Source organism: Pseudochaenichthys georgianus, chromosome 15 (genome assembly GCF_902827115.2).
Source record: "Pseudochaenichthys georgianus chromosome 15, fPseGeo1.2, whole genome shotgun sequence".
Lineage (NCBI taxonomy): Eukaryota > Metazoa > Chordata > Actinopteri > Perciformes > Channichthyidae > Pseudochaenichthys > Pseudochaenichthys georgianus.
In genome coordinates this window covers 8,405,171-8,422,018 of record NC_047517.1, presented here as the reverse complement: position 1 = coordinate 8,422,018, position 16,848 = coordinate 8,405,171, and the positions used below count along the sequence as shown (strand labels likewise).

At 41.0% G+C, this 16,848-nt stretch overlaps 1 protein-coding gene across 2 annotated transcripts in view; it reads left to right on the top strand.

The window, feature by feature from the left end:
- Window positions 1-16,848, top strand: part of dntt (deoxynucleotidyltransferase, terminal) — a 195,482-nt gene that overhangs the window by 64,389 nt on the left and 114,245 nt on the right. For both annotated transcript variants that reach the window (XM_034101152.2, XM_071205695.1), the window contains exon 7: window positions 1,655-1,787. In XM_034101152.2, coding sequence (XP_033957043.1) covers window positions 1,655-1,787 — 133 coding nt within the window. The remainder of the gene's footprint in view (window positions 1-1,654; window positions 1,788-16,848) is intronic.

Sequence of the window (16,848 nt, the reverse complement as noted above, 5' to 3'; positions counted from 1 at the left end):
AGCCGCAATTGTTGTCAGTGATAGAAACCCCACAGAGCATTTCATGTTTGTGGTTTAACGTCTCAAAGGGAGTACTGATGTGCAGCTTTTCATTTGTATGCCTCTCTGCTGCTCAGGATGCACATACTGGAGCACTGCATGAGCTGGTAATTCAAAACATTATATTACACCACTCGCATGTTCCCATTCAGTTTGAAACTCCATCTGATGATGTATTATGCTGACAGACATCTTCATCAAACTACTCGTAATCCATCATCTGGAGCACTGCAGTCTCCGCTCCGTGCACAGGAATAATGCAACCTTTGACAGTGGAAATGTGTCTGAACCCTGATCTCACTGTGTTCTGTAAATCTTAAAAGAGCAGAAACCATTTATTTTACAGCGGACAGACATGTCATTCGGTATTTTGAAAATGTGTAGCTCCGTTTGTTCCAAGGGACTCAGAATCAGAGTAGCAGAGTTATTTTTCCCACAGAGGGGGCATTTACATTGTTTCAGCAAAAGTAAAGAGTCAAAATATGAATCAACAGGCATGCATGAATATTAGAGATGAATTACAATGAACTCTTGTCCTCCATCTAGGGCACATGTGTCAAACTCAAGGCCCGGGGGCCAAATCAGGCCCTTGGTGGATTTAATTTCGGCCCGCAGGATAATTTGTAATTACTATTAGATCTGGCCCGCCGGTATATTGCACGCACACCTTCACTCCATCCTGAGGGTCTCCTCAGCTCAGAGCCTGATCCCAAACATTGATGACCTTGCACCCAAGATGAGATGCCAAGTATCTGGCTTGAGCTAGCATCACAGAGCAGCACACTGAGTTCAATGGATGTTTCCTTCTGGACTTTTTTTCTCACGACAACAGGGCATGTTTGTTTTGTTCTTTGAGGGAAATTGGTTTTGTGAAGCTGTTGTTGGCCTGTGGGAAAATGTAATCATAAGAAATGACTCTGGAGAAGCTGCAGATAGAGCCATGAGAAATGAAGGCAACTGAGTATTTAATGTTTAATGTTGTTTTTATAGGCAATAATTTAAGCTTTGTTAGTTCCAGGTTTAATATGTGCAATAAGTTCATTTCAATAAGTTCTGCAATAAACATTGAACCAGAACGGCCCTCGACTAGCACCCATTTTTTAATTTTGGCCCACTGTGTATTTGAGTTTGACACCCCTGCTCTAGGTGGACAACAATAAGTACAGTAACGATATTTTTCATAAGAGAAGTGTATGGAAGTGTGAAAGCAGCCAGATAACAGCAGTGATAATAAAAGCATATATTGCACAGTTATTACAGAGTATGTTACAGTAGTTGAACAGTCTAAATAAGTGATAGAAGCCAGTATTAATAAATCATAAAGCACTTAAGTGATGTTATATTCATTGTTGTTATATGAAAAAAATATACTTTTTATGCACACTACTAGAAAAAATACAAAGTCAGATACATGGAAATCCATCTATCAATCTCAGCATCTGCATTTGTGATAATGCTCAGGTGTCTGCAGCAGCTAGTCGACTTCTTTCAGCCTCAGAACTGATCACACGTTACCTTACTTTTAATTCACCCTGACTCTCCACTTCTCCGGAGGAACAGGCTATGATTGATGGCTGGCTCCCAGACTAATAACCACGTGGTGTGTTCCCTCCAGGTTTCCTGCATCATGGAGACATATCCAGGGCTGTCAGTGCAGCCGAGGCCCGGTCCCTGAGGAGCGTTATCGACGGAGCTGTCCACTGCGTCACGCCGGCCGCCACAGTCGCTCTGACGGGTGGCTTTCACAGGTACATGACTTGTCTTCTCCGCTCAGTGTAGATAGGGAACAGCGCTTCTCATCATGCATATCTCTCTTGTTTCCCTCTGTTGTTAATCTCTTTATGACCAGGAAATGCTAAGATATTTGTCGATATTAAATAGTAAATGAAATGTGTTATAGTAATAATAGATTAATTTGGTTAGCGCTTTTACAGGTGCTCAAAGTTGCTTTACAGAGATAGTGAAAAGAAAAGAACAACAAATAAATGTAGTTAAAGTCAAATTAAAATCAAGCAATAAAAAAGCAGTCACACATTAAAAGCCAGATTGAAGAGGTGAGTTTTTGTAAGTTGTTTGTAAGCTTTTTGAAGGTGGTGATGTCAGTGCAGTCACATGATGACAACACAGCACCATATCTTCATTGTTGATAACAGTGGTAGGGTTAGGGTTATAAAATATCTTAATACTATATTGACATACTTGTACTGTATTCAAGTATTCTTTTAATTGATGCTACTTTATATTTTTCTCCACTACATTTTAGTGGCATATGATATATTGTACTTTTTACTACCGTACATTTATTTATAGGGGCCCTATTGTGCTTTGTGGGGTTTTCCCTTTCCTGTAGTGCGTTCTATAGGTTTGTGTGCATGTCAATGGTGTTCAAAGGCTAAAGTCCCTGTGTTCCCTCCAGAAGGAGTTTCTCTCCCATACACTCCCCCCCGCCTGAAACACCTCCATTGGACTCATTTGCTCATACTACTTAACACTTGCGCTTCTATTGGCTCGCACTCCAACACATGGAATGTGATCGGCTAAGGGGCGGGACATCTCTAAGAGATTGACCAATCACAATAGAGCCGGCCAGCTAACCAATCAGAGCAAACTGGGCTCTGGTTTCAGACAGAGGGTGAAAAGAGGTGCTGCAGCACAGGCAGTATGAGAAAAATAAAGAGCTTTTTGAACATTAAAGCATGGAGACATGTCAACAATATGAACTTGAATATGAGCAGAATAGGGCACCTTTATCATTCCTAGTAACATCATTTATTTTTACATATAAAAACAAGCATATCAAATTAGCTCCAAATAACACACAGACAACTATAAAATGCGTTCATGTATTTTTATGATTAAAAGCAAATAATATTATCTTTAATTATAGAATTGTATAATACTGCCATTCTTCATATAACTTTTACTTTTGATAATTTAAGTTCATGTAGCAGATAAATCCTTTGTATTTCTACTTAAGTAACATTTGGAAGTCAGGACTTTTTACTGTCAGGACTTTTTACTTGAATAGCTATCGATCATAAATCTATCGATTAGATTTATGATTCGAAAATTATAAAAGTAGGGTAGACATGTGGATATTATCTGGCTGAACAAAACGTGCATTTATAAAACAGGTTCGTTTTCCACAGATCTTATTTCGAGCTATTTTCCAAAATCCTATGGAGAAATCCCACTGCTTTTGTGTCGGGTTTTAGGACACCTCTCTGCACCACTCTATTGAGTGCAACTATTTGCTCACAGCCAGATTCTCCCTCCGCCACCACCTCTTGTTTTTATGTGCAGCGTTTGTGCCTGAGTAAGCGTGGAGCACTCTGCTCTGTGGTGTTGTAAAAATCCAGCCATAACCAGTGGCGTGTGCAGTAAATAATTCAAACACAGTCTGGCAGTGAGGACAGGCGCTTGCCTCTCAACAGGGTGACAGAGCTGCCTCAGAGTTGGTGGTCCTTAATAGCGCCTGGGCTACAAACAGTACATGTTGCCAGGAAGAGTGATTCTTCTTAAAGAAGTGTTCCTTTTATTTACTTACATGTTTCTAGTTTGTCAAAGTTGGTACAAAGTCATCTTATAATAACTTCAAAAGTGAGACAAAGTAACTTTACTTTTAATTCAGGTAATAAAACGACCACTGTTGTAATTGCCAATTATCAGTACTAAAGTGCTGCAGTCCTAAAACCTGGAAACGATTCAGCATTTTTGCACTTCCATTTTTGGAATGCTTAGTGGTGTTGATGTAACGTACTTTCATGGGACCATGGTTTAGGTATATTAAAGGCTAATGTTTAAGCTTTTAACTTCTGGTGATTGCTTTTATGCATTAATACAATCGTTAAAGTGGTGTTCATTTGTAAAGATTAACTGTTTGAACACAAAGGTGAGGATGGACCATCATCAAGTCCATCCTCACCTCCTCCATCACCATCTGGTACGCTGAAGCCGCAGCCAAGGATAAGGGCAGGCTGCAGCGTGTCATCCGCTCTGCAGAGAAGGTGATTGGCTGCAGTCTGCCATCCCTCCACGACCTGCAGGCCTCCAGGACCCTGAGGCGGGCAGGGGAGATAGTGGTCGACCCCTCCCACCCTGGACACAAACTGTTCACCCCCCTCCCCTCTGGCAGGAGGCTGCGCTCCATCAGGACCAAAACCTCTCGCCACCAGAACAGTTTATTCCCCTCTGCTACCGGCCTCTTAAACAAGGCCCGGCCCCCCCACTGACACTTTACCTCAGCCACAACGTAGACTCTTTTGCATTACATTAATGCACACAATGTTCAAATACTGCTTACTGCACATATTTCTTATTTCACATTTTATATTCTATAATTCACTGCATTCTATTTCGCTGTAAATTACTGCTTTATTGTATTGCTATCTTTTTATTTCATTATAGTGTACAATACTCGATGCCATTTTCATTTACAGTACATTGTAATATCACAGTACACATTCTATTGCTATCAAACTATATTTTATAACAGTGTCCTTAAAGATTTTTTGTTTTATATCGAGATTTTTTGTTTTAGATTGTATGTCTGCACCATGACATCAAGGCAAATTCCTCGTATGTGTGAACCTACCTGGCAATAAACCCGTTTCTGATTCTGATTCTAATGTTTGCCACAGAACATATTTTTTGCAAAAATCGAATGTTAAAATCTCCTTCTAATATAGTATAGGAAACCAGCGCTACTGTGTGCTAACTTCCAGGGTTAGCCTAGAAAAATATGTCATCATTTTGTAGCAAAAGCTAATTTTTAAATATTAAAGGTCCCATGACATGCTTTTCCCGTCCCCTTGTGTTATGAAGGTTGTTCTGCATGTAAACGGTCTGCAGAGTCACAAACCCTCAAAGTACACCCTGTAGCGAGTACAACTCTAACACAGAATAGACCTGTCTGCTGCCCCAGGACGCCTCGTTGGGGAGTTTTTTTTCTATTTTTTCCTTCCGGGTCCTATTCACGTAACGAAGTCCAAATGGACCAATCCGCAGAGCACACACACTCACTCACTCAGCCTTATCTTTTCTCAGCCGCGGTGTAGCACGGAGCTCCGTACACACACACACACACTCGGAGCTCAGGCTGTGTGTGTGTGAGTGTGTGTGCTCAGGCTAAGCTCCGCGGTGTCTCGCTGTCTCGTAGACCCCACGCAGCAACCAGGAAACGACACCAGTAATCCAGCTCTCACTGTCCGCTCCTCGAGCCCCACAGGGCAACGTCCCCCCGACACGGCACCCAGACCCCACGCAGCATTCTCATCTGTTTGACATTACTGGTGTCATTTTCTGGTTGCTAACAAACGCCATTGTGAAACATAAACACTGATGTTCCGCTGTAACGGTGGTGGACTCATCAGAACAGAGTGGGCGAGCTGACCAATCAGAGCACAGTGGGCTCATAGGGAGGGGGGGGGCAGGAGCTCCAACAAGGCGTGTAGGACAGAGTGAATACACATACAGTACTATACAGAGATGCTGTCGAGAAACCAATGTGAGTTTGGAACACAATGTAAATATATTCTAGTAGGCCTCAACAATGGAATTATGATCAGTGGAAATGGCCATGACATGGGACCTTTAAGAGTAGCACAAGTGGAGATGATTCATATGTTTGTTTTTAATTCCATAATTACTCATTTAAAATGAAATAGTATTGTACTATCAGTATATACTGTGCACTAACCTTCAATACACGCCATGTTAGCCATGTTAACAGGAAGTGATAACATACTGTGTTGTCAAACATAGGACTAGTTCAAATTCACCATACAAATATATAAGTGTTTTTTGTACCTTTGATCCTGTCCTTTTCCTGCTTAGAATAGTTAACTTCATCATTTATGTATTACATATGTATAATAAACTACATTCATGTACTATTAACTCAGCAAAGTGACTCAATCAGTGTGCATTTTACAGAAATGTTTGAATAAAAGTCACGCTTTAGCATTTTAGCCACCGCAAGCTAATGGTTATTCCAGACAGAGTGAGGCTATATTGAATTGAGATAATTTCTGCTTAAAAATGTAGCTTTTCACTGTCAGACAAAGATTGTGATATTTAAAAAAAAAAGTTACACCGTCTCAGTTCACCCCCGCACCGTATAGTTTATATTCAATTTGTCTCGCCGGTTATCACTCCACAACTTTCCCGAGTAAAGATGGTATCAAACACCATAAGGACAAATAAAATCCAATATCTCTCATCTTCAAAGCGATACATGACAGCCGGGATGATATCTGATTATGTAAATAACTGCTTCTCAAGGGGATAATGTGCTAAAAGAGATGAGGAAAGTGATTAGAGCATCATGGGTAGTTAACATTAAGAATGAAGGGGAGGAACAGAGGAAGATTTATGGGCCAGGAGTCTGCGGCAGAGCTTAAAGGGGCCTGTGAGGGAGCTTTTATGGCTTCAAGCACACATTTACTTCATCATATATATTCTGAGCAGGCTTAGGGAGTATTACATGCAATTTAATTGGGAGATACGGAGCCACAAATGATGACTTGTAGATTATCAGTAAGTAAGTAAGTAATTGACCTTTTATCTTGCTGAAAAGCAGACTCATAGAGACGTGGTTTAAACACAGCGGGAGGGGATGTAAGGCCTATTACATTCAAATACATCACATGCTAAGATGCCATAACCCACTAATTCTCTCCTGTGTGACATATTGGAGAATGTTCCCATCTAAAGTCCTGTCGAAGCTCGAATTAATTAGTTTCATCCTTCCAGTTGATAGCCCTTGTTAAAAAAGAAGCATATATATTTATTAGGGCTGTCAAACGATTACAATTTTTAATCAGATTAATCACAGCTTAAAAATTAATTAATCATGATTAATCACCATTCGAACTATGTCCAAAATATGCCATTTATTTATGTATATTGTTGTGGGAATGGAAAGATAAATGAAAGAAGGCGGATATATCCATTTAACATACAGTATCTATGTTTATTATAACGTTTTTCTGCGTGTCAAAATGAAAGACAACCCACACACCTATCAATCATCAAACCGTGGGGTCTTAATTCATTACGTGTTGATTTCTATCAACGGGGGAGTACTTCAGGAAAGTCGATAGAGGGGGGGGGGGGGGGGGGGGGGGGCGGCGGCGGCTCGTGGAGTACTTCGTGACCACAGAATGTGAACGTTGTGATCAGCTGTTTTAGCGCAGTTCTCCAGTGATGGGGGGGGAGTCTCCCTCCGCAGCCAGTTGGCGTAGTTTTGGCACAATTCCGTTGTACAGACCGACGTTAACAGCAGCCCTGTTTGTGCACACGGAGACCGACTCTGTCGTCCGGTGATCTAACCGCCTTCTGGAAAAGCTTCACAAGTACGTCCGTACGCAAATGCACTTTGTGACACAATAGGCCATAAGGTGAACCCTGTTATCGTTTCAACCCGCTCCACAGAAGTGGAACTACATAATCTTCAGTTCATAAAAAAGAACGAGTCATGCTTATCCACCAAAAAAAAGTTTGTCGCTAAAATTCCTGCCAATTCTTCTAGGCACGTAATTATTGGCTGAACTAGTCCCTTCAAAGCGTAATAATATCTTGGTCCAAAGTAGTGCCACGGTTCGTCACGTGATCGTGCTACACCAATTGGGTAGCTGCATATTGTCAACAGAAGTGAAAGATGGTTGCGCTAAACCAGACCAAATGGATTCTAAACAGTGCAGTATGCTTGTTTTATGTCATGTTTTGTCATATGTCTTAATACATCACTAAGTCCGAGGTATTTGCATTATATACGCGGTATTTGTGAGAGGTTTTACTATCTGGGAACAGAGTTGACCATCGAATCAACATTGACTAGCAGCGTTTATCAGCCAACTCCAGCTACAAACAATTTCCCCACGGGAATTAATAAAGTATATCAAACTCAAATTTATCAAACTATCATTCCTGGACTACCATGTTCGCATCGCTAGGTTCATTGGCTGAGCTCGTGGATTATTCCATTAGACTGAGGACTTTTTGTCTGTCTGTTGTTACCCTGTACACGTTAAATGCACTCTTAAAATGACTTGATTTCATACATAGCTGCGTCCAAGAAGAAGGTTAACTTGTTACGTTAAGTAATTTAGATCAATAAAATGAGGTACTTCCAGGCTGAAGACTTTTATTTTTGTCGCTGCTTTTAATTGAACTATTCATATCTTAGACTGCACTGTAACTTTTATCCATGTATTTTTTCTTTTAATGTTTATTTTATTAGCTTTTCTTTTTAATGACTGATTTTAAATGCCATTTTCTTAATGTCTTTCATTTTTTGTAAAGCACTTTGAATTGCCTTGTGTTGAAAAGTGCTATATAAATAAACTTGCCTTGCCTTACTTATACCAATGTCCATTGATTCATTTATTTACTCATTCATCCCTCCACAAATGAAAACAACACTGATGAACCATAAAAACGAGATTTATTACAAATATAAAAAGGTATGACGTAGAAAACAGTACAAAACAGAATAAGGACATGTAATGGAGTATAATTGATTGGTGTCAGGTGATCGTGATCCGCAGCCACGGCTGGGCGGAGCGGCTGATTGGTGCTATGATTGCCTCAGCTGGTTAAAAGAGTCCTGCTGATTATACTCTGTGTTCTAGTTTGGTTTTGAAGCCACACGGTTTTTTGACCGCTGCATTGCACTGCAGAGAAGAGACTATTTGTTTATTTAAAGGACGAACACTGTTTCAACCTCGTCTGGTAAGATACGATAACTTGGAAATAAATGTACCAAAAACAAACGTATCTCTGAGTGATGTGTGAGCGCGTCAGCCAGGCGCTAAAACCAAAGGAACAGAAAAGAGCTTAAGAAAGGTGGAAAGAAGGCTCCAGATGCACCAGAAAGTCTCAAAAAGTCAAAATTATCAACACACAAACATTGTTACATGCATATTACGTCTGTGAAGCACAAAAAGGTTGATTATTTTGCCAATACAAGATGGAATACGTACAGGACAAGCTTACAACGGTGGCTCGGCTTGAAGGGAGACTCTCGGAACGTGGGGGCTGAAAACCACAAGTTTAACAACCACTGTTGATGTTGTTGAAGACCTGCAGTGTGATCATGAGGAATGTGACACACGGGTGTTTTTACATGCCCAACATGCTGCACAGCCTTGATTGAAGAAAGTCATTTGTTGTTGCATGTGAGAAAGATGACTACCTTAAGGCTTTTAGAAGTTTAGGTACTAACTTTGACTTGGAGCAATCAACATTTGCACTTCTTTGCCGGTATGTATGTCACCCATATGATCAGCCAGCAGCCGAAGATGTAAATGATGCTAGGTACAAGGCTTTCTGTATGGCATCATCGGCCTTGCCAGAATTAAGCATTCCCCCTACTCCTGATGCCCTCCATCAGCACTGCAAAAGGGCAAATGACCAGGCAGCAATAATGAGGTCCTGTCTCAAAAGAGAAATTAATGCTCCATCACCTGCTGGATATGGTTGGGAAATAGAGGATGGGAACTTACACGTCACCTGGATGACAATAAATCCTGCCTCTGACAGCGTGTTGCATGTGATACACTGCAGCTGCAAAGAGTCTGCCTGTGAGAAAGGCAGATGTTCATGCTTCTCTGCAGGACTCTGTTGCACAGACTTATGTCGTTGCTCAAATTGTGCAAATAAAAAAGAAACAGAGGAAGAGAACGATGACTGCCCTGACACTGATGCCCCTTTCACACCAGCGCCTTTTCAGCTCCGGCTCGGAGCTAGAGCCTGAAAAGCGCCGGGTTTTCCAGTTCACACCGGAGCTGCGCCGGCTCTTAGCTCCGGAATCCGCTTCATTTCCAGCTCCAAAAAATTGTCGGTCCAGAGGCAAGAGCTTTGGAGCCAAGAGGCGACGTCGCTTACGTCTCTCTTACGTCGAGGCGTGCAGGAAACTAAACCCACCTCCCATGGGTCGACTGTCAGCCTGCCTACAAGCAGTAGTGCCTATAAACACACTTTATAAAGTCAGGCAACACTAACCAGGCTTCGTGTGATTCTGTTTATTTGTACCTTACTTTGACCATCCGTTCGCTGTTATCGATCATTGTGGAGAGAGGCAGACGTGTTGTTTTGTATTATTGCAGCTATCGGATGCAAGTAGTCAGTTTAGCTTCGGTTGCTATGCTAACATCACCCGTTTTATACCAGAGAAACTTTCATAACAGCGTTGTGATACCAAACAGTGTCAATTCAGACTGACACACATTCACTTAGGCTAAGGGAACTGGGGATATGCATCAGCTGCTTGTGTGAGTCGGACAGTGAATACTTTAGAGCGGCCGCTGCAGTGTGAGCTAACCGGGAGCTAACGGGAGAATAAACTCCTGTGGAAGAGCAGCCAGCACTGCAGCGGTCGGTAAATGCTGCAGAAACACATTAATAAACAATGAACCACGGCACTCTGGAGAAAAGTATAAGGTTGGAGAAGTCGTTATTCAATTTATTCTGGCTTCGTGTGATTAAAAGCAACACGATCATCGACCCGACGCAGTTGTTGTTGTTGTTGTGAGCTGCCGTAATGGCTGCCGTTGGGTGGCAAATCAGCGATGTAAACGGTGACGTCATGACGCAGCAAGGGCAGCTCTGGGGCGCCAGTGGGCGGTGTGCACAGAGCGGGAGCTGAAAAGGGAAACCGGAGCTGAACCAGAAAAGCTCCCGCTCGGAGCTAGAAACTGAAAAGCGCTGGTGTGAAAGCCGCATGACAGTGAGGAATAGGAATAAAAGAGCCTTCTTTCCACCTTTCTTAAGCTCTTTTCTGTTCTTTTGGTTTTAGCGCCTGGCCGACGCGCTCACACATCACTCAGAGATACGTTTGTTTTTGGTACATTTATTTCCAAGTTATCGTATCTTACCAAACGAGGTTGAAACAGTGTTCGTCCTTTAAATAAACAAATAGTCTCTTCTCTGCAGTGCAATGCAGCGGTCAAAAAACCGTGTGGCTTCAAAACCAAACTAGAACACAGAGTATAATCAGCAGGACTCTTTTAACCAGCTGAGGCAATCACAGCACCAATCAGCCACTCCGCCCAGCCGTGGCTGCGGATCATGATCACCTGACACCAATCAATTATACTCCATTACATGTCCTTATTCTGTTTTGTACTGTTTTCTACGTCATACCTTTTTATATTTGTAATAAATCTCGTTTTTATGGTTCATCAGTGTTGTTTTCATTTGTGGAGGGATGAATGAGTAAATAAATGAATCAATGGACATTGGTATAAGTAAGGCAAGGCAAGTTTATTTATATAGCACTTTTCAACACAAGGCAATTCAAAGTGCTTTACAAAAAATGAAAGACATTAAGAAAATGGCATTTAAAATCAGTCATTAAAAAGAAAAGCTAATAAAATAAACATTAAAAGAAAAAATACATGAATAAAAGTTACAGTGCAGTCTAAGATATGAATAGTTCAATTAAAAGCAGCGACAAAAAGAAAAGTCTTCAGCCTGGAAGTACTGCATTTTATTGATCTAAATTACTTAATGTAACAAGTTAACCTTCTTCTTGGACGCAGCTATGTATGAAATCAAGTCATTTTAAGAGTGCATTTAACGTGTACAGGGTAACAACAGACAGACAAAAAGTTCTCAGTCTAATGGAATAATCCACGAGCTCAGCCAATGAACCTAGCGATGCGAACATGGTAGTCCAGGAATGATAGTTTGATAAATTTGAGTTTGATATACTTTATTAATTCCCGTGGGGAAATTGTTTGTAGCTGGAGTTGGCTGATAAACGCTGCTAGTCAATGTTGATTCGATGGTCAACTCTGTTCCCAGATAGTAAAACCTCTCACAAATACCGCGTATATAATGCAAATACCTCGGACTTAGTGATGTATTAAGACATATGACAAAACATGACATAAAACAAGCATACTGCACTGTTTAGAATCCATTTGGTCTGGTTTAGCGCAACCATGTAGGCGGCCATCTTTCACTTCTGTTGACAATATGCAGCTACCCAATTGGTGTAGCACGATCACGTGACGAACCGTGGCACTACTTTGGACCAAGATATTATTACGATTTGAAGGGACTAGTTCAGCCAATAATTACGTGCCTAGAAGAATTGGCAGGAATTTTAGCGACAAACTTTTTTTTGGTGGATAAGCATGACTCGTTCTTTTTTATGAACTAAAGATTGTGTAGTTCCACTTCTGTGGAGCGGGATTTCTTTTCTAGAGGACTTTTCGAGGTTCACCTTGCGGCCTACAAGTGACGGTACTCATTTCAGATTACGCACATAACCTGCGTACCAGTTATGTGCACCCCTGTACTACAGCAAAAGTATTCTCCGTCGAGACTTCCTGCAACAACACCACGCCGTTATCTTGATTCTGATTGGCCAGAAGACATTATCAAAGATGTTCTATTGAGAAGACGATCACTACGTGACAAAAGTTTTCAAAACCGTGGCTACTGAAATCAATCTTACTAACTGCTGTCTGTGCAATTTACTCCGCGCGAGTTGGCAGACTTTATTTTGCTTACTTTAACATCATTTTTCATGGTAGGGCAAAGCCATTTCTTGGTATGGGTGTAGCCCAGGGTTGCCAACTTTGGGTACCTGGCTGGAGTGAGATTTTGGTATCATGGGTTTGATTACACATATGCGCACGAAATGACTGCTATCGTGTCAGTAGCGGGACCTTAGCATATAGGATATATATACAATATATACAAATACACAATATTGGACACAGACTATAAAGGGCACACAGTTGCATTCACTAATGAAAGTTAAACACATGTTTGTTTCCACTGTTTTATTGTGTGCATAGGCCTGTCGCGATAAGCAATTAGTTGACTTATCGTACGATAAATAAAAATGAACTCGATAAATTGCCATTTACTAGCAGTTTGAAAGGATGTACTTGAATTATTATTATATATTATCATTATGTCAGTGGTCTAAAATGGTCATACAACGGTGCCGACAATATTATCGTTTATTGCAATAATTTCCGGGAAAATGTATCCAACAAAATTAATTATCGTGAGAGGCCTATACATGAAACACACACACACAAACAAATCTACAGACTTACTCCAAACTGCCAAATATATTAATTAACACACTCTCACTCTCATACTCTTTGACTCTATTTTGGCCTAGTAGAACAATAAGCAGCAAACTTTTACTTTTTATCATTTCTACTGGACAAAAGTTTTCAAAACCGTTTCTAGTCTTCGGTATTCTTGTTTTGGCGTGAGAATAGTTTGGGCAGCGTGAGAGCGTGAGATTGAGAGTGAAAGCGTGTGTCACACGCCAGATGCGTGAGAGTTGGCAACCCTGGTGTAGCCTACCCCAGCCATACCCTGGCGCTGCCACTGGTGGCACGTATGGGGCGGGCCATTCTGCACATGCGTTAAATGCGTTAAATATTTTAACGCAATTAATTAAAAAAATTAATTACCGCCGTTAACCCGATAACTTTGACAGCACTAATATTTATATATATATATATATATACCTCTTTAAATAGATATACTCGACTCTGCCAAATCTTTCATCTCTGGATAACATTCACAAAGAAATAATTCTGCTCCAGAAAGTTTTACGAAATAAGCCTAGTGCTCGAGCAAACTGGAGCTGTCATGACTTCAGAGGGGAGCGGCACGGCGAGGATTTGTTGACGCCACTGACATTAGCCTTATTGTAAGGACAGCTGTGGAAGGCGGGTGACAAGTCCTAAAGCGTTTTTGTAGGGGGAGGATTAAAAATAGATTAGTCTTGAAAATACAGCATGCTGCACGGTGTCAGCGCAGTGTTTGTTTATTTCAGTGGGAAGCCTGTAATCCCCGCTGTGGATCTTATTTAACATCATAGTGTCTGGAATAGGACTCAAAGTGACACTGATGAGGGGCCCGATGGTGTCTGCTCTCAAATCCTCAGTCCTGCTGCATTGTTTGCCTTGAACAACAACCGAGATAAGTAATCCTCATCAGTTTAGTTCAGGGTGTCAAGATTTAAAAATATATAATCAGCTTGCAGGGGAAAGAGCAAAAAGATCTGTCTCAACGTGAAGTATAACTGCATTAAACGTTGAACTTTCCTCATTTTTTAAGTTATATCTTTAAGATTATCACTTTGTTATTCCGTATTAGAGAGACACTTAAGATATAAACTGAGATACTCGGTGAAAAGATGTTTCTTCTTCCTGACTTTTGTCTGCTGTGAACTCTCTTTCCTGCAGATAAAATACATAGGCCTACTGTGACATTTCCAGCTGCAGCAACACTTCCCGCATCTGTATTATTCATATGTGTCGCATTGTCGTCCACACACATTTGTAAACAACTATATATATTTTATAGGCTTTGTGCTGAAAGGATTAATAATTGAGTATTTTCCCTCACGCAATAACAAAGTAGACTTGCTAAGCTCAATTGCTCTCCTCTGCTCTTTATAGTACTTAATTTAAAGTTACACTGGTGGTGTTTCTGTTCACAGCGTGCTAACAGCCCATCAAAGCTAATATTCTTAAGCCAGAACCTTCGCCTTATCTCCCTCTGAGCAGGAGTGGATGCCCTAATGCTAAATAAAAACAGTGTTCTGTAGGTGCATCATTAGAGGTAAAGAAGAAGAAAAACACCTTCTTTGCTGGAGAGAATGTACCTGATGTGCAGTTGTCTACTTTTCTGCTAACTGTTGTTGAAGCACAGTAGGTATTTGCACAGACCCGAGTCCGACACGTGCTGAAGCTCGCTGCAAACAGGAAGCAGCTGAAAACACCAAACACCAATTCCCATGTTTCTCATGCTTTGCTAAAATCAGCTTGTTTTGACGCTCTGATTGGAGGTAAACTCAATGTATGCTGATATTATCTCTGTCTCTCTCCTTTGGCGTGTTTGCTATTCACGGCACATGCATTGCACTGGAGTGAGTTTTGCCAGCGCAGCAGAGGCTAGCCCTGAGACCCACTTAGCAACTCCAGCGCACTGTACAAGCTGGAAGTGTTGTGGAATCTCAGCGCTGCCAATTAGGAGTGTCGGAAAGCTTTGGTGGAGAGTTGCTCATTCAGCAGATGGAAATGTGCGCTTCAGCCTCAGATAGCTGTGTCTACCAGTCAACTCAGGAGAAGTGTCAACTTTTCACATAAAGGCCTACCACGTCTTCTATTATCCTAAAAAGAGAACAAATGACATGCATTCACGGTGCACATAATATGACCGGAGCAGCATATACTCAGGCAAGCACTCATACTGTTAATGCCACGAGGGTACATGCTCTCTGCCTCTAGCGCTAACCATTAATATTATCATGCCTTATGGAGCTCTAATGGCTGTTTTCTATTACTTCCTTCCTCCTTGAATTAGCCACCGTGACCTTTGAAACTTTCCCACAAGCCATTCATGTTGTCCTTTAATGTCCCTCGCTCTCGCTGCCATCACACATTAGTCAGCGGCGATGAGGAGAGATCAAACACGGGCCTTCGCTGCAGCTGATCCTGCTTTTCAGCCATATCACCAACGTTCGTTGTCGTTTCTTCGGTGAATTAGTCTGTATGATTTCTCTGTGTGTGTGTGTGTGTGTGTGTGTGTGTGTGTGTGTGTGTGTGTGTGTGTGTGTGTGTGTGTGTGTGTGTGTGTGTGTGTGTGTGTGTGTGTGTGTGTGTGTGTGTGTGTGTGTGTGTGTGTGTGTGTGTGTGTGTGTGTGTGTGTGTGTGTGTGTGTGTCAGTGGGTGTTGGGCATACATGTATAAAGAGAGCAGGATACATTAAAGGCGGGGCACAGCTAATTTGAATGGAAGTAAAAAATGGGCCTTGGTAAAAAGATTACCGGAAATACAGCTTTTAGGGCTTATTATGACCCTATCATTTGAATAAGGGCTATTCAAGTGTTCGTACTGCGTATTAAGCTTAAAAAACATTATAGCCTACTGAATTACAGACGTTTCTTTCCCAATGTAAATCAATGGGAACATTAAAGTTTGCTTCAACATCTGGATACATTTGGTATTTGGTAATAATGAGTTGGAAATTATACCTTGACTTTTATAACGTATCTCCAACGGCGAACTTCAAAACGCACCGTAGAAGTGGGAAGCTTCTGTAATTTGATAGGTAACCTCAAAACTCGTAGACGGTATTTGCATATGCATTGTTCTCAGTTACAACTGTCTAAAAGCTGAAATATGAAGTTGTTTCAGCCTGTTATCATAATCGCAGGAACCCTCTGTTCCTTTTTAGAATTTCATCTGGCTGCTTATTTGAGTCAACTGTTGATGTAATCCTGTTGACTGAAGGTGCAAGAGCAACTTTGATACAGCATAAAGCAATCACAATTACTGACAAGAGCAGGATGAACATTTAGCTAAAAGGATAAATACATTATTATCAGTGGAGTTGGAGTGGGCTTTAATAATAGCCAAGCAAGGGAGCTCCTCTCTTATGACATTTTTAAATATATAAATATAAATATGCTTCAAAGGGCAGATAAGTTCCCATGTGCAGGAAAATAAAAAAATCCTGTCGGTTTGTGTTAGAAGTAAAGGTTGATGCATGGTTTTGCAACTATAGCCTACAGAATGCTTTAAATGGCGTTGAATAATTTGGAAACTATAACGCTACTTGCATATTATGATTATATTATTAGGTTACTTGTACATTTGTAAGTTAATATTTATTTAACCTTTCAATGCCTACCTTCTAAACTGACAACTGTTCACTTTCTACAGGAGTACATAGTCAGTTTCAATAGCTAGCTAACAGTCTTGCTAATTGTTGCTTGTTACTGATATTTCAAAGAGCTTCAAAGTTAATTCAAGATGCATT